At 35.9% G+C, this 23,201-nt stretch overlaps 4 protein-coding genes across 5 annotated transcripts; 2 read left to right on the forward strand and 2 right to left on the reverse strand.

Annotated features, from left to right (window-relative positions):
• The first annotated feature begins 234 nt into the window (after positions 1-234).
• Positions 235-1,556, forward strand: LOC18028892 (pollen-specific leucine-rich repeat extensin-like protein 3). The gene has a single exon (XM_006412899.2). The coding sequence runs from the start codon at positions 335-337 to the stop codon at positions 1,508-1,510; it is 1,176 nt and encodes a 391-aa protein (XP_006412962.1). The 5' UTR covers positions 235-334; the 3' UTR covers positions 1,511-1,556.
• On the reverse strand, positions 1,465-6,198 carry LOC18028893 (transmembrane E3 ubiquitin-protein ligase 1). 2 transcript variants are annotated; one of them, XM_024148818.1, is made up of 15 exons: positions 5,674-6,198; positions 4,950-5,022; positions 4,751-4,878; positions 4,542-4,657; positions 4,401-4,461; positions 4,220-4,286; positions 4,051-4,128; positions 3,812-3,915; positions 3,658-3,717; positions 3,473-3,566; positions 3,028-3,195; positions 2,618-2,946; positions 2,346-2,462; positions 2,087-2,245; positions 1,465-1,724 (listed from the first exon to the last, which is right to left on the reverse strand). In XM_024148818.1, the coding sequence occupies exons 1-14, from the start codon at positions 5,815-5,817 to the stop codon at positions 2,144-2,146; spliced, it is 1,641 nt and encodes a 546-aa protein (XP_024004586.1). In that variant the 5' UTR covers positions 5,818-6,198; the 3' UTR covers positions 1,465-1,724; positions 2,087-2,143. The 2 variants fall into 2 exon arrangements, with proteins under 2 accessions (XP_024004586.1, XP_006412964.1); XM_006412901.2 differs by having other exon boundaries at positions 3,812-3,969.
• A 906-nt stretch (positions 6,199-7,104) lies between these two features.
• On the forward strand, positions 7,105-8,082 carry LOC18028894 (early nodulin-like protein 2). Its single transcript, XM_006412902.2, has 2 exons — positions 7,105-7,382; positions 7,483-8,082. The coding sequence occupies exons 1-2, from the start codon at positions 7,196-7,198 to the stop codon at positions 7,932-7,934; spliced, it is 639 nt and encodes a 212-aa protein (XP_006412965.1). The 5' UTR covers positions 7,105-7,195; the 3' UTR covers positions 7,935-8,082.
• Positions 8,083-9,927: 1,845 nt separating this feature from the next.
• Positions 9,928-11,524, reverse strand: LOC18028896. The gene is made up of 3 exons (XM_006412904.2): positions 11,231-11,524; positions 10,897-11,122; positions 9,928-10,518 (listed from the first exon to the last, which is right to left on the reverse strand). The coding sequence occupies exons 1-3, from the start codon at positions 11,453-11,455 to the stop codon at positions 10,079-10,081; spliced, it is 891 nt and encodes a 296-aa protein (XP_006412967.1). The 5' UTR covers positions 11,456-11,524; the 3' UTR covers positions 9,928-10,078.
• Positions 11,525-23,201: the final 11,677 nt, after the last annotated feature.

A 23,201-nucleotide genomic window follows, 5' to 3' on the forward strand; every position in this document is an offset into this window, starting at 1 on the left:
TATCTTGTTTTTTTATTAAATATTTTTTTTAAGCAGGGTACAGTAAAGTTTGTATCAAGATTGGGTTTCCTTGGGTTGTAAGCGAATGAGCGATCAAAATCCAACCCTAAGAATTTGGTCTTCAAGTGTCGGTCTCAGATCCCACTTCAAACCACTCCAGACAGCTACAGGCAAGGAGATGAGTCCCTTTCCTTGATTTTATGCCACTACTTGATTCTTCCTCTGTAATCTTTGCAGCAAAGACTGAAACTTAAAATCGCCTCTATATATAAATCGATACTCTCCTCTCAGTTCTTCTTACACTTGAAACACAGGATCCATAAGTTGTCTGTCAATGGCTCTCTCTCTTACATTTCATACTCTCCTCTCAGTTCTTCTTTTTCATGTCTCTTTAGTATCAACCGCAAAGCATAGCCTTCACCACCACACAACTCACTCCCCAAACCATAACCAGCATCTTCAGCAAGCGTACCGTGCACTTAAAGCATGGAAGAAGGTCATCTACTCCGATCCAAAGAACTTGACTGGAGACTGGGTCGGTCCCTCAGTCTGCAGCTACACTGGCATCTTCTGTGCCCCATCCCCTTCCGATCCAAACACTCTAGTTGTTGCCGGAATCGATCTCAACCACGGAGACATCGCTGGTTTCCTTCCTGAACCCATTGGCCTTCTCTCTCACCTTGCTCTCATCCATCTCAATAGCAATCGCTTCTGCGGCATCCTTCCTCGTTCATTGGCCAATCTATCGTTGCTCTATGAGCTCGACCTCAGCAACAACCGCCTTGTAGGCCCTTTTCCTGACGTCGTCCTCTCACTCCCTTCTCTGAAGTACCTTGACCTTCGTTACAATGAGTTCGAAGGCCCTTTGCCTCCTAAACTCTTCAGCAATCCTCTCGACGCCATTTTTGTGAACAACAACAGGTTAACAAGCCTCATACCACGAGATTTCAGTGGAACAACCGCCTCTGTTGTCGTCTTTGCCAACAATGATTTCAGCGGTTGTCTGCCTCCAACCATATCTCGCTTTGCAGATACCTTGGAAGAGCTTCTCCTAATCAACTCAAGCTTGTCTGGTTGTCTACCCCCTGAAGTCGGGTATCTCTACAAGTTAAGAGTCCTTGACATGAGCTACAACAGTTTAATTGGTCCTGTACCTTACAGTCTTGCCGGGCTAGGCCATCTTGAGCTGCTGAATCTGGAACACAACATGTTCACTGGCACTCTCCCTCTTGGAGTCTGCGTACTGCCCAGCCTGCTGAACCTTACCATCTCGGACAACTATTTCTATGAAGAAGAAGGCATCTGCACGAACCTGACTTCCAGAGGAATAGCCTTTGATGATCGCTACAACTGTCTGCCTAACAAACCGCTCCAGCGGAGCCAAAAAGTCTGTGAAGCTGTACTTGACCATCCCGTAGACTGCCATGACCACGAATGCTCAGCCATGGCTCCTACGGTTGCTCCGTCGACCGCAGGACCTGCCATTTCTCCTGGTCCAGCCTACGCATAAGGATTCACTCATATGCCGCATAGAAAATAGAAGAACAAGAAATGTGCGAAAGATTGGGTTGTGGGGTGAAAGAATATGCACTAAGATAGTAACATTATACAGTTTATACAGAACATAACATCTATCCGCGATTATAGATTCCTTCTTTGCTCTGCTTTCGTCTATAAATCTTCTACACCTCTTCAAGGACCTTAAACCAAAGAACAGGTCCCACCTGTTTCAGCGTCAAATTATGCAGCAGTTAACTTCGTGAGTTTCTGCACATATTCCAGTAATGTTATACAAATAACTGTAACAACCCACAATTATTTCAGAGTTCAGACAGAACAGGAAAAGACAAACCTGAAAAACGCATGACAAAACACTCAAAAAGAACTATGGTTCTTCATAGCCCAGCCGATTACAGACTCAGGTATTATTATCCGGAATTCTCATTTACAAATCACATTCAAGTTTGAAAACAATAAATTCAGACAGAACCAAGACCCTATCTACAAAAACTATTAGGCAAAAAAACTTCCAAGGACAGGAAAAAATGAAACTTTTAGATTTTGAAAGTTAGATTTGAGCTGTTACCTGCAATTAAACTGAGTGAAGTCGGTAACATCCTAACAAAGCAGAAAAAAAAATCCTCTATGCTGGAGGAAGCGAACGCCGACAAGTTGGGCATTCCATTTTTATATCCATCCATCGTTGTAAGCATCCGGAGTGGAAGAAATGTTCACATGGAGTTACCTGTTTTAAGAACAAGCCCGCTCGTGATTATGTCTATTAGGGAAAATAATGTAGTTGAGAGAAGCCGATAATTGGCTTGTGGGTGAAGAAGCTGCTGTACCATGCAATCACTGGTACGCTGTCTGAGATCAATAGCGGTCATGCAGATGACACAATCAGTGGTGCGACTTACATCCTGATTAAATCTTCTGTGGTAGTTATATTTCTCTGGTAGCATCTGCATGTAGACGAAAACAATGAAGAAAGAGATGAGCGGTAGTCAGAAACAATTTAGCAATGAAAATTAACCTGAAACCGTAAAGAAAACCTTGATTTGACTTTACTAGATTGAAACGTTTCATATGTAACCTACATGGAAAAGAACAAACTAACCTGACGTGGAACAAAGCAACGTGAACCAAAATAATGCTGAAGAAGAAGAATGACAGCTTGCAAACCCAGGAATGTGCACAAGCATATGCACCAGACCTTGCTGGGCTCTACACGCATGAAGTTGTGTGGGCATCCAAAAACATATAAGGGTATAGCTAACCGTGTAGCTGTCATACCCAAGATGTAATACGGGTGCAGAGGCTTTCTTGAATCCCGGATGACATTGGTGACTATCTGTGGTATCCAAAATGAGTACATGAGGAGAAGAATCGGCCGCATGTAGTTGTGGAACTCATACATTATCAATATGCCCCCAAGAAGGATCCCATCTGTTAAAATATTGTAATAATGATCAAACATCAGCTTGAAGCTTGATACGATAAAAATACACCAAAGAACTAAATACTCACAGAAACGGCTGTACAGAAAGGACAGCTCACGCCTCATTGTTTCCCAACCTTCTCCGCTGTTGGAAGGCCGGGTTGCTTTCCATATGGCCAGAAGATATCTCATCTCAAAAATCGAAAAGACTACGAATTTGAAGAACGCAGCGGTTGCAAAAGCATTAAATAGAGATTCTGCATGAGAAAGTTGAAAGCTTTAGGTTTAACAGTGATTGAGATTTGAGAAAAATATCACAATGTCAAGTAGAAGACGGGTCAATGTGAGACAGTATCAGAAAATCCAACACAATGACTGAGTAATTCATTAAACGGGTGGGGACAGAATGATTGATGAAAACTGAAAACCAACGAACATTATCAAAATGAAGGGGAAAGAAATAGGTTAATGAGAAAAAAGAAAATTGGTATCTTTAAATGCTCAGGTACAGTTATATGGATATACTATACATACCAACTAATATCCCGGCCGTGAGATGTAAAAGGCATAAATAAGCATCCATGATCGCTTGTTGCCCAATCATTACAATAGATACCTTGGCAGCACCCTTGTATACAAGAAATATCCGGAAGTTAGTATCGTTTATATTCAATTATGTACAATAATAACAATTCAAACCATGTGGTTTACTATCTTACAGATTGTGTGTTACCGTGCTCCATTTGCCGGATCAACAAAAGAACCTGGAGGAAAGAGACCTAAAGTGCAATAAAGTTAAGGAAAGCGCTAAACTTGCAAAAGTGCTCGGCATTCTGTAATGAAAGTATAAAACGGCTTTTGAACAAAGGATACAAAAGTGACCATTAGTGTATAGTTCACAGCTTTGTTATAGTAGACTTCGACATTCACAGAAGTCGCATTCAGTAACAAAGGCGAGAAACAATCTCCATCATCGCCTACACCAGGACTTTCCATTAATCCTTCCATGTGATAATAGTTTTTGTCTCCATCTACCAAAAAATGGAAAGTCCCCCAACATACGTGACTAAGTACGCAAGGATCACCTTAATGTTTAAAGTTAGAATACATACTGTTTTCAATAGAAGCCACACGGGATATCTGAGCTGCTATTTCGATATTACAGTGCTTCTCTACCTCATTTATTGGTGCTGAAGTACAATTGATTGATTGAAGGTCAGAGTTGCTGAAAAGTAATACGTACAGAAAAATTAGGATATTCTGTCTTTTAGAAATTCTTACAAAGTTTCCGTTTCAGTATTCTGTCTCTAGGAGATTCTTGAAACACTTGAGAGGAGAAAATTCCGAGCTGTCCAACAACAAAAAGTTGACATTAGTAAGCTCTTCGAACATTTAACACAACAAGCAAGTCATTAGCAGATAAAAGATTAATCATTGCAAAACAAGAGTCTTTAAGCTTTACCATATGATAGGGATTCGATAGAAGATTATTGTCTTCTTGCCCTGGATCACTCTCCTTGCCACTGTTTAGGTCAAGTAATGCAAAGACCTTGGAGATAAGACTCAATAATGAACTTAAATGCAGTTAAATAAATCAATATACCTGTTATCCACGAGTCGGAGTTGTCTAAAGGGCCATATATATACACCTTCCAGGTTTATTTGGGCACCACCCACATTTTGTTCATTGTCAAATACGTCATGGAAAACAACTACACCCTGTTCCATTAATGTTTTGAGAAGTTCAAATACTGCATGCTATAATATCACGGACGATTCTGTGATACAGGCTTTAGAAGCTGAACTGTTCACCTGAACATAATGCACACCAGTTATCTTTGTTGGAACTGCCACTAACTCAACCACAGAATTACCATTTGCTTTCTGCAGGTCTTGAAACTTCGAAGAGCTATTTACGGAATCCAGATACTTCCAGTTTCCTAAAACATAAGCCAACAGACAATCCTCAAGTGGCCAGAAGTAGAAAAACGAAGAAAGACATGCCACAAACCTCTATATGTTCCTGTTATGTTCCATGCAGAAAACGGTCCTACTTCAGTTACTTGCTTTCTACCAAAGAGCCACTGCAAGATCACCAAAATCTCAGGAATTAAACAATCACCCAGACATCACGTAAGGTACTATTATCCTCTTCACTTTGCACATTTTGCAAAAATTCACTAACAATACATACTCAAACTACAAATCTCATCCTAGATTCCCAATTTCCATGGGTTTTACATCTACAAAACTAACCGGTCTCTACATGGACGCCATTACTGGATCACCACGCTAAAGACAGATTCGTTCTTACACACCTCACGGTATTCACAGGCAGAACAAAGCTAAATTAGATAATTTAAAAACAAAATTCAACTTGCTCAACCAAAAGATGAAAACATAGACCGAAGCTACGCTACTCCTGAAATTTTCATTCGATATGGTCAATGTCGCGATATCATTTGACTCTTGATCATCTAAATATTGCTAAGAATTATCTTCAATAAAGCAGAAAACTCTCAAAATTTAGCTAAGTCATCAATTCCGACAAATCATTCAGCAGCAGAAACAAGTCAATGAACACATTTCCCAGCAAACTAGTCGGATTCTTAGCTTGGATAAATCAGGTCAAAATCAAACTTACGAATCAAAATCATAAATTTGTTTCTGGGAAACATAAGATTGACCGAAATGAAGAAAATTTTCAAGAAATCATGAATTTTTACAACACAAACCTCGTCGCTCCATGATCGAGTTTTCTCCCTTATGGGTCTAAGCCCAGCCGCTTGTTGCGAAACCGCCAACAAAATCGATAACCAGAAGATAATCTGCTTCTCGAACCCTAATCCCAAAACCCCTAAATGCCCCCGTTTCTTCATCTCACCACAACTCCAAATTTATAACAATATCCGAGTGGATCAGAACTGTTTCGGGTTTTGTTCCGAAACGCAAGTCACTGACGAAAACAATCCGTTATTAGGGCATAGCAGACGAAGATGGAGAGAAGAGGTTAGCTCCAAGTGAAGTCAAACAAAGTAGGTTTTGGTTTTGGGTTTTGTAAGAAGATTGGTGGCTGTATCAGACAGCAGATAGAAAGATGATTACAGATAAACAACCTTCTCAAAGAGACGTGATTGAAGATTTGTATTGTATCTGCAAATTTTTTGCAACTCCAATTGAAAGTTGTTCTGCGGTCGTTGAAGCTTCACAATCAACTTCTCTCTAATTAGTAATTACCCATTGTTGAACAAGTCGAAACTTCTTTGTCTCTGGTTTTTTTTTTCTTATTAATTTTCTTATTTTTTGGTAAAGGGACTTTCTTGTTGAAATCTCGCATTCTCAGGTCTTTCTTGCGCCTAAAAAACATATTGCTTCCCAAAACAACTATTAGTTGACATAATTATTACCATAATTAATGTCTGTTGAGTAACTAGAAATGGAAATTTCCATTTCACGTTTTACGGAATTTGAGCCTGAGTGAAGTCCCTAATTCCCCACTACAAGAAAGCATATCCACTTGTAGAAAATAAAATTCTTCTACTCTTGTGTAACCTATATCTATATCAATATGGCTTTAAGAATAGTCGAAAAATGTGTTAAGATTCCTAATTTCTCATTACGTGAAAGCATATCTACTTACAGAAAATAAAGTTATTCTAATATTGTACAACTAGTTGGGCTTTAAAATTAAGAGGAGAACAGTGTATAAAAAGCCTTTTTATAACATACCCGATCCGTTTGTAAAAGCCCACTACAACTTAACTCATTGTAAGTAATTTGTATATTTTCTGGCCAGGATTAAAACTTCATAGAAGAAATTAAGAGAATACGTTTTTGCACACACACAAAAAAAAAAAAAGAGAATACGTTACGTAAGTTTAACTATTTTTAAAAAAGGGTTTCAGTTATATATAAGATGACTAACAAATAATTAGCAGATCTGATTAAAATTAAGAAATAATGATTATTTGTAAGGAGGTGGAGAAAGCGAGTGAGAAATTAAAGTTAAGTAGCCGTTAAGTCCATTGCATGTCGATACGTGTAAAAAAGAAGAAATGAGTAAAATCGAAACGCTTCTAATTAAATTGCATATCCTCTAGATAATTGATGCAGCCAAAAACTTCACCCAACGGCTATGTCTTCTCTACTTTCACCATAAATACTCGTACAAATCACCCAAGAGGCAGCAAAACACACACACACACACACAACTAAAGTGAGAAATCAAGAACTTCAGGTTTAGTTAAAATTTTGGGGATGGGGTTGGTCAAAAGGTTTGATGTTTCCTTGATGATTGTGATGTTGATGGGTTTGGGGTTTACAATAGGGTTATCAAATGGGTACAAGTTCTATGTTGGTGGGAGAGATGGTTGGGTCCTTAAACCTTCCGAGGATTATTCTCATTGGTCTCACCGAAACCGCTTTCAAGTCAACGACACTCTTTGTAAGTCTCTCTCTCACTCTAATTTTTCTATAATATATACATATTAATTTATCATTATAACTTATGATTACATCAATTGGTGCGATTTTGATTTTGTAAGATTTCAAGTATGCGAAGGGAAAAGATTCAGTGTTGGAGGTGAGTGAAGAAGAGTACAACACATGCAACACAACTCATCCCATAGCTTCCCTCTCAGACGGAGACTCTCTCTTTGTGCTTAGCCGCTCAGGTCCGTTCTTTTTCATCAGCGGCAACTCGGAAAACTGCCTCAAAGGCCAGAAGCTAGCCATCACAGTCATGTCCGCCGCCCACCACAGCCGCACTCCTCATCAGCCATCTCCCTCCCCGTCACCTTCTCTGTCTCCGGTCCAACAGGCTTCGTCGTCTCCGGCGTCTTCTCCGGGAGTGGTTCCTTCTGATTCAGAAGCTCTTGCTCCGGCTCCAGGGCCCGCGTCGGCCCGCAATTCCGCCGGTTTGGTTGGTCCGGGTGTGGTTTCTCTAGGCTTGGTTCTTGTGGTTGTCATAAGTTTTCCGGGTCATTTTTGTTTGTGAAGGTGTTAATTCCTCTAGAGTTGAGATGGGTCTAATATTAATGTGCCGTTTTATTTTGTTTGAATTTTGAAGCATTTGTGACTGTTTTATGTTTTTCCTGTCTCGTATATGTCCTAGCTAATATTTAATCATGACTTATTATATCAAATGAGTATATGTTTTCGTATTGTGTTTATAATTATGATCATGCTATTGCTCATGCACAACTTCTCCGTATGATTAATTGTTAGGTCGATATTGACATTCGTGTAAACTTGTGAATAAATCTGACTTTCATAATATTTTCAAGGAATTAATTGTTTGGCCGCTATCAAGCAATGAGCTATTCATAGTTCAGTAAACTGTGAAAGCTATTCTTAGTGAATAATTTAGATATGACAATTTTTATACCAAAAAATAAACCCTAATTAATCAACTGTAATAACTGAGGTAAATATTCAACAAAATGTAGAGTAAGAACCGGGCAAACTACAGATCTATTAACCACTAAAAACCCATTTATAAAAACCTCATATCAGTGATCAAATCATTCACTATCTCTACGACTTCTATTCAACTCTTGATGATGAATTACATTAAGCTATTGATCATCGCTATGATAATTCCGGTGGCTGCAGCTCCGATGCTGGTGAGAGCTAAGAAAGTGAACTGCGCCGGGTGGTCGGGGACTTGCATCGACGGTGGAGAATTAGAGGAGATGAGAACAATGACAGGATTTGATTTGAGCCGCAGGATTCTAAAAGCCGCAAGATATATTAGCTACAATGCGTTGAAGAAGAATAATAATGTACCGTGTAAACGACGTGGTCGTTCATATTATAATTGTGGAAAGCGCAAAAAAGCTAATCCATACAGACGAGGTTGCAGTGTCATTACACATCGTTACCGATTCGCGAGTTAATAATGTGTAAATTGTTATGACTCTTCTTTCGTTTTGTTATTTATTTATTCCGTTGCTGCTACCATGATAAATTGAAGATAAGAGATTCTTTTTTTTGTCAAGTTTTGATTGGCTATTTGACTCTTAGAAACGGTGGAAAACGCGCTGAGTCTATTAAACGTGGCAAGAAATGTGTAAAAACTGATAAGATTTTTGTGGATAGAAGGGAAAATTTAAAATGTAAAAACACACACGCTGGGGATCGAACCCACGGCCATGGGATTAAAAGTCACGCGCTCTACCACTGAGCTAAGACGGCTTTGACGAATTATGAGCTAGTAAAAATTTATTAAACAGGTCCTTTGTGCGTAATATTCCTTTTTTTTTGGTCAAAGCGAAATAGTCCATATCTTCTTCTTAAGTAATCACTGATGGATAATGGATTCCTACTGCTCTGTCCCGAAAAGCTGGTACTTGCACATCTACTCAATTTCTAGTCTATTCCATTTTACATATTTCGCATTTTATAACCTTGCAACATCACATATATATTAATGTCTCTAGTTTCTAGTATTGAACACGTTTGCATGCTCAATATTTCATAACCATACCTGAATTGATTTCAGATTCGAAATGCTCTGTTGAAAAAGGTGATACTTGCCTAAACCCTAAACCTTTTCATAAAACTTCACAAGTATTAAAGAATCAAAAATAACTTAATTAAATGTAGGAAAAAAACTAATATTGAGCCAACTAAGATGATGATTGTTGATTTTTGTGTTGCTTTAAACTTCACAGGATACAAATCAAAAACACTTCGCAATGAGTCAATTGGTATAAACTTTTTTTTACTTAAAAATTTGCACATGTTTATATATTTAATACTATAGGTTTAAACACGGCTCCACTGTGGAACTTATTCACATGTTGATTAACTATAAAAATCTTTGATCTACCAGTAACTGTTTTGTTACGTATGATTTGATTTTACTCACGTTTAGTTCATTTGCTAAGTAGATTTAAAAAAAAAAAGACTTTATTTTCTTATACGAAACCGTGTTGACTTAGATAATAAGCACATGGGGAAATACCGAAATACTCTGAAGATTTTTCTAACCAGTGAAATTAAAATGTATCTTAGTTAAAATAACGCCGTATATACTATAATGGTCCAATAAGTTGCCCTGTTTGGGACACACAAAATGGGAAACTCATTTCACTTTCCCCTAACTTATTGCATTTGTAAGTCTATAATTATATATAATCAGACGACCGCTAAGGCAGTCGGACAATCCATTCCGGTAGATAAACCACCAAAAAGACCATAATTCAACATAGAAACCCTCTGCTTTGGCTTCGGAAACCTATCATCATTTGTCTCCGTCTCTAGAACCGGTGTCACAGATTTTTTCTCACAAGTCCCGAACCACTTGGCCTGCATGTACTTGTGTTTTCTCCAAGGACCCATGTGCATTTTCTTGTCTTTCATGCACTTTTTTGCCGCCGTGCACAATATTTTTATCAATGATTTTAGTCTCTCTGTTTTCCCGACGTACACCTCCGGTAATATTCCGATGAGTCGCTTGTACTCTTCACTGCCTCTCGCCATCTCAAACTCCGCTCTAAAAGACAGCTCAATCACCACCCGGATCTCGCCTTTCTTTGAACCAGATTTGTCCACGATTTCTAAATATTCATGCTCACCTAATGTTTTAAATAAGAAAACATCACGATTTAGTCCAACTATTATAATTTTAATGACAACTTGCTAGATACGCGAGAATAAGAAAAATGTTCAAAATATTTTAGAAAAACTAGATAATTCCGTTGACGTGGTTTTTCATTGAATAATGATGATAATGAAGATGGCTGAAAGTTTCAAAATAAGTCCATCTTCAAACGAAATCTTTTTGAAATTTGTGAATCTAAACTCTGAAAGTTTCAAAACAAGTCCATATTCAAACGAAATCATTTTTTAAAAAAAAAATATTAATCTAAAATATCACAAATCATCTACTTTTACTAGGAAACTAGAATATTGAGAATTTAAAGGTTTTGAGTAAAATGGGGCTTGACTTGTACCTGCAGGGATCTCATGATTGCTTCTCCACTTGGATTTAGAGATGACGCAATCATAGCCGGCGTCTCGGAGACGGCGAGATACTTCGCCGCACAAACAGCGACGGCAACCGCCAGTCACGGGTCTACGACAAACACATTGCAAACCCTTTGATCTCACTTCTTTCAACGCTTCCTTCGTTGCTTGTCTAATCTTTGTCTCAATTGAACTTGTCCTATAAAGTGTCGCCTACACATTTCAGATTTGGTCCAAAACAAAATTAATGAGACCCCACCAAAAAGAAAAAAAATGGAAGTCTTATCAATTATAAGTTTTGTTAATTAATATAAGAATTACCTGGAGAAGTTGTTCTTGTTCATGCCAAAACTTTTTATTCTCTTCAGAATTGGAACCGGCGGCGTAGTCGTCAGCATCAGATTCTTCCCCGGCGGCGAAGTTATTGGAGTCAGTGTAATCCTCCGGTGAATGATTTCCTTCGTCGAGAAAACCAAACAAAACATCGTCGGAGCTAGCCATGCCGTCTAGAAATTTCATGATGTCATCGGAATCTTGTCGATCCATTGCTTTAAAGATGAGAGAGAAGAGAGATGGAAAAATGTTTTTTTTCTTTCTCAATTCTTTTTTTTTTGGTTTTTGGGTTGCAGAAAAATAGGAATAAAGAAGCAGGATATATATAGTCAGATTTCGAAGCCAGTGTGGGACCCGGATAAATGTTAGGACCCACTTTAGAGATAGGACCCACCTGAGGGATGAGAGAAACACATACAAGGCGCCGCGAACAAGTGCTATGGTGGTCTGCTGAGTTTGGAAGTAGATGACGTGTCAATATTTGATTGGGAGTTGAGTCAGATCTGAAGGCTTAAGACAGCTAGTTCCTATGTCAGCATGGCCAATCACGAGAACTCCGCACTCCAGATTCGGATATACTCGATCCCAAAATATTAAAAGAACCGTTTCAATTATCAATTTGACAAAATAAAAAATTATTTTATTTTTGTTAAATTAAATTAGTACTAATTCCATTTTTAACAATTGGATTTCTCCAATGTACTATTTTCTTCACCGATTGAAGTAAGATTAGCTGGAAATAGATAAAGCGTGTTGAGTTAGGTTAGAGATAACTATAAGGATGTTTTTTTTTTCAATTGTATATCTCCTTGCAAAATGCATTAGCATCTAACAAACATGTTTTAGAAAATATACTATACAAATGTATATCCCAAAATTTCACATGAAATTCAAGAACGAACATGTTAAAAAAAAAAGGCGTTACCATTTTTATTTTTGATTATGAAGCGTTTCCATTTTTATATTTGACAATGATTACAAGGTGTCTTAAAAAAAATACAGAAAAGTAAATATTTTGTATGAGTGTATTTTGTATCCATCGTCCGTACAGTCCACAGTATTAGAAACTTTCTTCTGTAAAATTAAATGTATGTTTTATGCGCCCAAAAAAAAAGTTTATTGCAATGCGATTTAAAAAGGTACAATTATTTAATTATTGAAAAGCACTCGCTAGAATCGTCCTGATCTTGGGAGATAGGGACCCACGTGCCAAAAATCCAGACGGAGACAAAGACATCTACGTGGAGGATAGCCAAACACGTGTCTTTTGTCCTAAACGCCTTATCCCGACTACCTACATAGTTACATACTTACATGGGGCCTCCTTTATCCTGCCACCAAAATGAATAATTAGAGAAAATTAGTTCAAAGTTAGAACTTCTATTAGGAAATATGCCGGAAAAAATAAAGAATGAGGAAGTTTTATTCTCCTTAATTCAATTATATAAATCCGTTTAATTTTACGAAATTGTTTGACCAAAATAATTTTGTTTGAGCGTCCAAGTTATGCAAGTAGTGTATACCTCTGTCACTAAATTTGTAAAAAGAAAACGATATTGATTTTGATCTAACATACAGCATATTACCGAAACATTTTTTTCGCATCTACTAGACTACTACAACCTTATAATTTACTAAAAAAATACATGTATATATATATATATATATATATTTAACTTCTGGATATGTCGAATATGCGTGCTATAATAGTATCGTTATCAGATAACAAAATAATACGTAAATCGTATTATACAACAAATAGTATATGCTTAGTTTGGCCAGAAGGATTGACATGATGTGGGTAATTTATAAAGTTAAATCACATTTTCTATACATATTCAGATGTTCATGAAACTATAGACACAGTTTAATATATCACTCTAGCACTTCTGCAGTTCTAAGCAGATGTTTTCTCTCGATCGCTCACATGAAAATGTTGAACAGATCATATCATAAAACTGTGTTAGGTTTATTAGGATATTCCGCATATATTTCCAATAAGGCTTTTGGGAGGCTGGGAATATTCTTGAACAAGGGTCACGTGGTGGCAGCATGTGGACCAGGTCATTGAGATGATGTAAAACACTAAACAGTTAGAACATTTGTCGTTGTTAGTACTCTGACAGATAGAAAATGTGATATGTGCAAAAAACGCAATCATGAGCCATATTGTCGTTGCTTATTATGAATAATTCCGAAAATTTGACCATTTGTGATTAAATACTCCCTAAATATGTAAAACTTTTGATACCGGTGGTCATATACGTATTTTGATAACGAAATTAAAACTGAACTAGTTTCTGAAAGTCGGTTTACCGAATTATTTTACTACGCATATATATACGCATATATATATATATTTACATTTGATATCATGTATATTCGTATGATCCAATTTCTATTACATACAGATAAATCGATTTCAGACTAAAACGAGAATTGTTGAGATTGGAGTTGCTCAGTTTGAGTATGACTATACTCAACTAGTTAAATCATAAATTGTGATTTGTTAAGTATAATTTATACAGTATTTAGAGATCGAGTCTGGATCCCGAAAATCTATTATCTCACACTTGTACATTGTAACAACAAATATCCATTCTGAAACACGAATCAAGTCTGTAAGAAAGTAGTAACTAATAAATAACCTAGGCTAGCTGAATAAAGAAAATGGGATCAAACAAGAGTAATTTCGTTTAGCACTTGCCTTCTACAGAAGTTCAGATGTTGAAAGAATGTCGTCATTCATTCATTCTCAAGTCGATGGGCTCAGAACACTCAAGTATTTTTTTCGCCCATTGGTGAGTTCCTTTATTTTATTGAATTATTTTTTTCTATTGGAACCATTCAGAGATATTCATGGATACCTTATTTATTTGATTAAAAAGTTGATGTGTTCGAGACCTATATACATGTATTCGGATTAAGATACATATAGTATCACCATAATAGTGTTGTATTTCGTATATACATGTATTATTCCGCCAATGATATATTTTCCATGTTTTGTATATTATATACTTAAGCACTTTTCAAGTTCTCTCTCAGTATATATGTTTTTTTAACACTTATCACCCATTAATTTTTGCATCTTTTGCTGAGTCAGATACAATTTTCTCCGATGGATTTCGATATTGCCAAAATAGAAATTCCTTCTCATTTGTACTTATAAGTTAAAGCTAATCGCGTTTGAAAAAAGGTTGCTGCAACTTGCTTGTGTCAATATAATTTTCTTTCATACGCACATAATTTTATAAGGTTTAGTTGTTTAGATAACACGCCATTTTTTTAAAAAATTGCAAAAGTAAATACCTTCGTAAAAGACTTGGCAATTAAAAAAAACACTTAGCAATTACTCAAAATTCCTCAAATTTCCAGACGAAAAAAAGTTGAGCCTACGAATTTCTTCGAGAGGTGGTGAGTAAATGCGAAGTCTATATTGAGATATTTTTCCCCTAGACTCAAAGGTCTTATTAATTAAGAAGTTTGTACGTTCGCCTTACCATGACAAAGTACAATTTGTCCATTAGATCTCTATAACATTGATCAGCTTTTATTCATTATTTAGTCACCATCATCAGTTAGAGTATTCTAATTTTTCGAGGGATTGAGGCCTGGCTAGGAGTGAATCCCAAGAGGCAAAAGAAACAAGGTTAATGGAAATATACTTTAACATTATTTAACATCTATGGTTGATTTGAATAACATATAAAGATTTTGAAAAGGTTCGTTTCCGTTCTCGAATCATTTGATCGTTACACGGATATGCTACGAGCACTTGTTAAGAGACATTACAACTTCTTGTATTGATCAATTGTGTACTTGATAATTAAATTGAAACTAGATTTACATCCCGTGCGTCCGCACGGAAATTTTTTATTTTTCATTTACAATATAAATTGCATTTATTTTTTTGTTTAGATATAATTAGTTTTTGTTATTTATTTTTTTAAATCAAAAGATTGTTATCATGTTTTAATTTAAACAGTAAAAATTTGTATATTAGTAGAATAAGAGTATACGTTAATTAAGTATACATTGATATAATGTTAATTATAAACTTTGTATTATGTGAATTTAGATTTACACATAAAAAATCTATATATCTATGAATTTGCTAATCCGTCTGTTTAGTTGTCTTAAATCATTATTAATATCTTATATGTTTTGACAAACTAATCCGTATAAGACTATAATTATAAATGTATAACCCTATAAATATTTACTAATATTGAATATTTGGACCAATTGATTATGAAAAAATATAATAAGATATTTATTTACTATTTGTGCTATTACAAAAATGTATTTATATATATATATATATATATATATATATATATAAACTGGCTAATCTGTTAATTTAATTGTTTCAAATCATCTTAGTATCTTATATGTTTTAGTAAATTAACTCATAGACCTTAATTATATATATATATATAACTCTAATCAGTTCGATCATATTATTATATAATATAAATATTTATTAATCTAAAATATTTGATATTTTAGACCGATTGATTATGATAAAATACGATAAAATTTTTATTTACTATGTATTTTAATAAAAATATTATTTAAATTTAAAATTTTAATTTAAATTTAACCTGTATTTAAGGAATTATAAATTATTAAAATTATTATCTAAATTTTCGTTATAAAATTTAATTATAATTTTTTGAATTTAAATTAATTTGAATGCAGATTTTTGTAACTAAATTTAATCATAAATTTCCAATAATTTATAATTTAAATTAAAGATGACCTAGATTGTAGGAAACTTAAAAATATCAAAATTAATAACTAATTTTCGGAAATTAAATATAAATATAAAATAAAATATCATAAAAAAACTTTAGGAGTGTTTGGAAGCAAGCACTAATTGTGCTTCTGTTTTAATATAATAGATGTTAATTGGTTAAAAATAATACTAATGATTAATTAAGTCTAATATCAGCAGAAAAGAATCCCCTATATATTAATTGAGAAAGATTGTTTTCAAAAAAATTTAATTTTACATATGATTTATAATTTTATCATGCTGACATGTCATTTCCATAGAGTTTTGGAAAACATTTATGAAAATTAGATGAATACCTGCGTGTACACGTAGGTGTTTTATTTATTTTAATATACCTTATAAAATTACATTTTATTCTACAAAATAAACATATTTTTTATTTTTGATAATATAAATATTATCTAAATTTGTAAATATATTATCATTAAATGTGATTTTTTTTGTTTTAATATAATTTATTAATAGATATTTTTCTATAAGTTTAATCTAATTTTTTGTATTTGGTAATATGAATATTATATGAACTCGTAAAAATGTAGTTATTATTTTTTGTAGATGTAATAACTGAAACTTCAAATCATACATCAAATAATAAAATAAGAGACTTTCAACCGAAATTCAAAATAGTTTTCATTAGAATTTAGAATTTCAAGAGCTGACATTGAAGTTTTGTCATTGATTTGCTTAAACAATACAGCTCATTTCCTTGTCTTTTTTGACTAATCAATTAAGATTAAAGAAAATAAAAAATCAATGAACATTATTTGAACCTAGCTAAATTCTTTTGAGATGAGCTTTTTCTTAACACTCAGTGGAAAATTCCCAATGTAAACAATTATAAGAGCTTATTCTCTACTTCGAATCCTCCCTTCAAAACCATCTTATCCTCTACTTTCTGCCTCATCTCACCAAGAGTCTTCTCCATGTTGTCGTATTTCTTCTTTGTGCTCAAACAGTGTTGTGTTCTTCCTTGTTTTTGTTGATTTATGCCCGAAACTTCAAATCTCAACCCTTTATCCTGGTGGTAGTGTTGTTATCGGTGGGTATGACTTTATACTAAGAAGAATTCATACAAGGAATATAATAGAGCTTTCAAAAACCCATAAATCAAAGAGGAGATTTGTGGAATTTTGAGTTAATATTCGAAAACATTAGAGATTGTTTGAGATTCGATCTTTCCAACTTCCAAAATAGAAATTAATTTGCAGTTTATTATGAACCATAAATTAATTTGTATTTCTTTTCGGTTTTTGTGTTCAATTAAAATGAAATTAGTACTCCCTCCGTTTCATAAAGAATGTCGTTCTGACATTTTTCACAGAAATTAAGAAATAAAATAAAATATCTCTTATACCCTTATTAATTTGCAGAAATGACTTTTGGAATTACATTTATAACTAATTTTCTGAATTTATTTTTGAGGTTAAAAATGATATTTTATGTCAAAATTTACATTGTAATTCTAAAACGACATTCTTTTTGAAACAAAAAAGTGTCAGAACGACACTATTTGTGAAACGGAGGGAGTATAATTTAATTATTTAATTCTCTCATAAATTTTTTTTTAATCTGATGTGTCAAAAAAATAGATGCTGATGTGTCAAACTTGTGAGACTCAACTGAGTCTTTATATAATAAATGTGTTTAACTTATTAAATAATTACCTAACTAGTGTTGAAAATAGTGTGTTTGATTATCAATAAATAAAAACAGTACCAACTAATTGTTTATTATTAATATACGACCTCTCTTAATTTTTCTAACTATTTTGGTATTGTTTATCGTTGTATGCATGTCACACCAATAAAATATAAAAAATAACGCTAATTTACTAAATTGAATCGCACTCAAAAGTTCGATTTGAAACTATCGAGGTTGAAATCAATTTAGTACTTGAATATATGAATCAATATGCGACTAAACCATCGGATTGTATATTTTAGGACAATTTTTCTTTTTTTTCTTTTCTTTAAAGGTCACCTGAAGAATGGCGGCAACTCACTGATAAAAGAGAAGGCTGAGTTCAGTTGGAGGCAGAGCCATGCAAAATGCAATCGAGAAAAAGAAAACAGATAAAATAGCATCAAAGATTAAGGAAGCAAACAAGGACAAGAATAGACGGCCAGCTTCGGGGATAACAAAGGAAGATTATGTTGGGTTTGATTTATTCTTTGAATTAGTTAAGAGTTTGAATAAATCTCCTAGATTGTAGGAGTCAACTAGTTGTTCAATTGTGCTTCCGTAAGTTTCTCTTTCGTTTGTTGTAGAAGACTTAATCTTCATTTTTTGGCTATTTAAAGGCCAGTAAGCTATGATAATAAAGTATCAAAGTATTCAGCTTTTGTGTGAGTGTTCTCTGAAATCAACAAATTAGTATCAGAGCAAAATCTAGAGAGAGTGAAAAACACGGGTGAGTGAAAGAGCAAAATCAAGAGAGAGTGAAAACACGGGTGAGTGAAATGGGAGAATCAAGCAATTTTGCGCAGCCAAGCATTCCAAAATTCGACGGGGACTACGATCATTGGAGCCTCCTCATGGAGTATCTCTTGAGATCAAAGGAATACTTTGGGGTGGTGAAAGATGGAGTCGGTGAGCCAACCAATGAGAAGACGCTGTCTGAGGCACATAAAAAGGTCCTTGCTGAGGCAAGATTGAAGGATCTCAAAGCGAAAAACTATCTCTTCAGTGCAATTGACAAATCCATTCTCAAGACAATCACATTGAAAGATACTTCCAAGCAACTGTGGGATTCGATGAAAACAAAATACCAAGGAAATTCAAGAGTGAAGCGGGCCCAGTTACAGACGTTGAGGAGAACGTTTGAGTTGTTGGAGATGAAGATTGGAGAATCCATCTCTGAATACTTCACAAGGGTGATGGTGGTGGCCATCGACATGAGAAATTGTGGAGATGACATGCAAGATGTCAAAATTGTGGAGAAAATCCTGCGTACATTAAATGAGAGCTTCAACTACATTGTTTGTTCTATTGAGGAGTCCAACGACATTGACAGTCTCTTGGTTGACGCACTGCAGAGCTCGTTACTGGTGCATGAGCAAAAGATGAGAAGACCAAGTTATGGTGGAGAAGAACAAGCGCTGAAAGTCACTTCCGATGATCGAAATGGCAGAGGCAGAGGAAGAATAGGCCAAGGAAGAGGACGCGGGAGAGGAAGAACTTTCAACAAAGCCACCATAGAATGTTTCAAATGTCACAAACTTGGACATTTTCAGTACGAATGTCCAAGCTGGGATGGAAAAGCTAACTATGCGGAGGTAGACGGCGAAGAAGACGACATGTTGCTGATGGCGTTCACAGAATTTGATCATGATACGCTGTTGATGGCTCTCACAGGAAATGAGAAAGGTGAAGAAGTGGTTCCTAGATTCTGGTTGCAGCAATCACATGTGTGGTAACAAGTCTTGGTTCTCCACACTCGACGAAGAATTTCGTCATTTAGTGAAGCTAGGAAACAATTCTCAATTAAAGGCGATGGGAAAAGGGAACGTGAACGTGCAAATGAACGGAAGATCACACACAATCACTGATGTGTATCATGTACCTGATTTGAAGAGCAACTTGTTCAGTATTGGACAACTTCTCGAGAAAGGATGTGAAATCTTGATGAAACACAGAGTTTGCAAGCTGTTTCATCCGAAACTAGGTCAAGTCATGGAGTCAAAGATGACAACAAACAGATTGTTCAAAATCATGGCAACCAAAAATCCGATGAACGCTGCATCCAAGTGCTTGCAGGCTGTCACAACAGATGAGTTTCAGCTCTGGCATCGCAGATATGGACATCTCAACTACAAGGGTCTGAGAACTTTGAAATATCAGAATATGGTGAAAGGGTTGCCACATCTAAAGACAACGGAGGAAGCTGCAAAGTGTGTGAGCTGTTTGGTGGGAAAACAACATCGGGAAAGCATCCCAAAGAAGAGTTTATGGCGTTCATCCCAGAGATTGGAACTGATACACTCAGATCTCTGCGGCCCAATCTCTCCAGCGTCAAACAGTGATAAGAGATATATTCTCACCTTTATTGATGATTACAGCAGAAATGTGTGGATTTATTTCTTATCACATAAATCTGAGACTTTTACTTTGTTTACAAGATTCAAAAGTCAGGTGGAGAGAGAAACTGGAGAGGCGTTGGTGTGATTGAGAACAGACAGAGGGGGTGAATTCATGTCTAATGAGTTTAAACTTTTTTGTGAAGAGACGGGGATAAGCAGACAGCTCACAACAGCCTTCACGCCACAACAGAACGGCGTCGCCGAACGCAAAAATCGTACTATTATGAATATGGTGCGATGCATTCTAAATGACAAAGGAGTCCCTCGACGGTTCTGGCCTGAAGCAGCAAGATGGGCAGTTCATGTTCTTAATAGAAGTCCAACCTCTGTAAAACCAACGGTGGACTATTTCAGAGTGTTTGGTTGTCTGGCACATGTCCATGTTCCAGATCAAAGAAGGAAGAAGCTGGACGATAAGAGCATCACATGTGTGCTAATTGGAGTGAGCAGTGAATCAAAGGGTTACAAATTGTATAACCCAGTTACGGAGAATGTCGTAACGAGTAGAGACGTTGTGTTCGAAGAAGAGAAAGGATGGGATTGGGAAAAGAAAACTGGAGAAATAAACAGAGAGCAGCTGATTTGGGAGGATTTTGAACCTGATATGGAGCAGAATGAGGACCCTCTTTCACCACAAGCTACAGTACCAGAGGTGATTCCTCAGACAAATCCTCCATCGCCTCAAGCTGTAGCGTCAGAAGAAACTCTTCAAATTTCTCCAGCTCAACGAATTAGAAGACAGCCCACTTACTTATAAAATTACACCACGGGAGATGAATTATCTGAAGACGAAGAAGATATAACCAACTTTGTGATGTTCACTTCAATGGACGATCCAGTCACATATGATGAAGCCAAAGGAGATGAGAAATGGGTAAAAGCGATGGAAGCTGAGCTGGATTCAATTGAGAAAAATGGAACATGGTTTCTTACGGTGTTACCAAGAGGAGCAAAGAAGATTGGAGTGAAGTGGGTTTATAAAACAAAGCTCAATGAGAAAGGAGAAGTAGACAAATACAAGGCTAGACTCGTCGCAAAGGGGTACGCACAACAACAAGGTGTAGATTATAATGAGGTGTTTGCCCATGTAGCAAGATGGGACACAATACGTATGATCTTAGCACTGGCGGCTCAAGAAGATTGGTGCGTGTACCAGTTGGACGTAAAGAGTGCATTTTTACACGGTGAGTTATCTGAAGATGTTTATGTGGAGCAGCCGTAGGGATATACAAAAAAGGAGAGGAGAACAAAGTTTACAAGCTCACAAAGGCTCTTTACGGCTTGAAACAGGCACCCCGTGCTTTGTACAGTAGAATCGAAGCATATTTCACCAATGAGGGATTTCAGAGGTGTGAATATGAGCACACACTGTTTGTGAAAATCGGTGAAGGTAACAAGATTCTCATTGTTAGTCTTTATGTGGATGATTTGATCTTTACGGGGAATGATATGAGTATGCTTGAAAAGTTCAAATCATCCATGAAGGAAGAGTTTGATATGACCGATTTGGGAAAGATGAAGTATTTTTTAGGGGTTGAAGTGATACAAGATGCAGATGGGATTTTCATTCATCAAAGGAAATATGCTGGAGAAATCTTGGAAAGATTTAATTTGCAGTGTGCAAATGAGGTTAAGAATCTAATTGTGCCAGGATCAAGACTCTCAAAGGAAGGAGATGGGAATAAGGTGGATCCGACGCTGTACAAGCAGTTAATTGGAAACTTGATGTATATTACATCAACGAGGCCAGATGTGATGTATGTGGTGTGTTTGCTGAGCAGATACATGGCGGATCCTACCGATCAACATATGCAGGCGGCTAAAAGAGTGTTACGTTATCTGAAAGGTACTCTGGATTTTGGTGTGTTTTACAAAAGAGGAGCTTTTGGTGAGTTAACTGTCTATACGGACAGTGATTACGCCGGAGACGTCGATGACAGAAGGAGTACAAGTGGTTATGTCTTTCTTCTGAGTGGGGGAGCTGTAGCGTGGGCGTCGAAGAAGCAGCCGGTGGTAACCTGGTAACCTTATCCACGACAGAGGCTGAGTTTGTTGCAGCGGCTTACTGGGCTTGCCAGTGTGTTTGGATGAGGAGGATTTTATCAGAGTTTGGATTGGAGCAGACAAGAAGCACGACAATCATGTGTGATAATAGCTCAGCTATTAAGTTTTCTAAGAACCCGGTGTTTCACGGACGAAGCAAACACATCGATGTCAGGTTTCATTTTCTAAGGGATCTTACTAAAGATGGAGTTGTTAAGCTTGTTCACTGTGGAACAAATGATCAGATTGCAGACATCTTAACTAAGCCACTGAGATTAGAAGTGTTCGTGCGTTTAAGAGAAAAGCTTGGAGTTTGCAGAAGGTTAAACTGAATGCTACCGCTTTCAGTTTAGGAGAGGCATTGTTGGGTTTGATTTAGTCTTTGAATTAGTTAAGAGTTTGAATAAATCTCCTAGATTGTAGGAGTCAACTAGTTGTTCAATTGTGCTTCTGTAAGTTTCTCTTTCGTTTGTTGTAGAAGACTTAGTCTTCATTGTTTGGCTATTTAAAAGTTAGTAAGCTATGATAATAAAGTATCGAAGTATTCAGCTTTTGTGTGAGTGTTCTTTGAAATCAACAGATGAGAAACAAACACCAAATTTAACCAAGCAATAACAATATTATCAGATAACTTTTAGATTACTGAATAACAAAATAGTCACGGACTTAATGCTCCTTCGGTTCTTCAGCAGACTATTATTCATTGTTGTCTTTTAATTCTAATAGATCACAAGTTCATACCATTTTCTTAACACAATATCCACATATGATACTCACTAAAACTAAAGACTTCATGATATTTTGGAATTATTAATGTACTTTTTTATATATCTTTTATTCGTGTGTTTAAGATAATAAGTAATTAATTAAGTAAGAGTAGGATAAGAAGGAATCGAAGTTGGAATACTTTTTTCACAAATTTGTTGGTCTCCCAGCATCAAGACTGATGGGATATTCCCATAAGAATCTTAAACATTGTCTCCAAAATATCTGTAGATATTATTTGTCTTTGTAAAGAAACCATAATCAATTCAAA

This window comes from Eutrema salsugineum, unplaced genomic scaffold, assembly GCF_000478725.1.
Source record: "Eutrema salsugineum unplaced genomic scaffold, Eutsalg1_0 scaffold_1, whole genome shotgun sequence".
Lineage (NCBI taxonomy): Eukaryota > Viridiplantae > Streptophyta > Magnoliopsida > Brassicales > Brassicaceae > Eutrema > Eutrema salsugineum.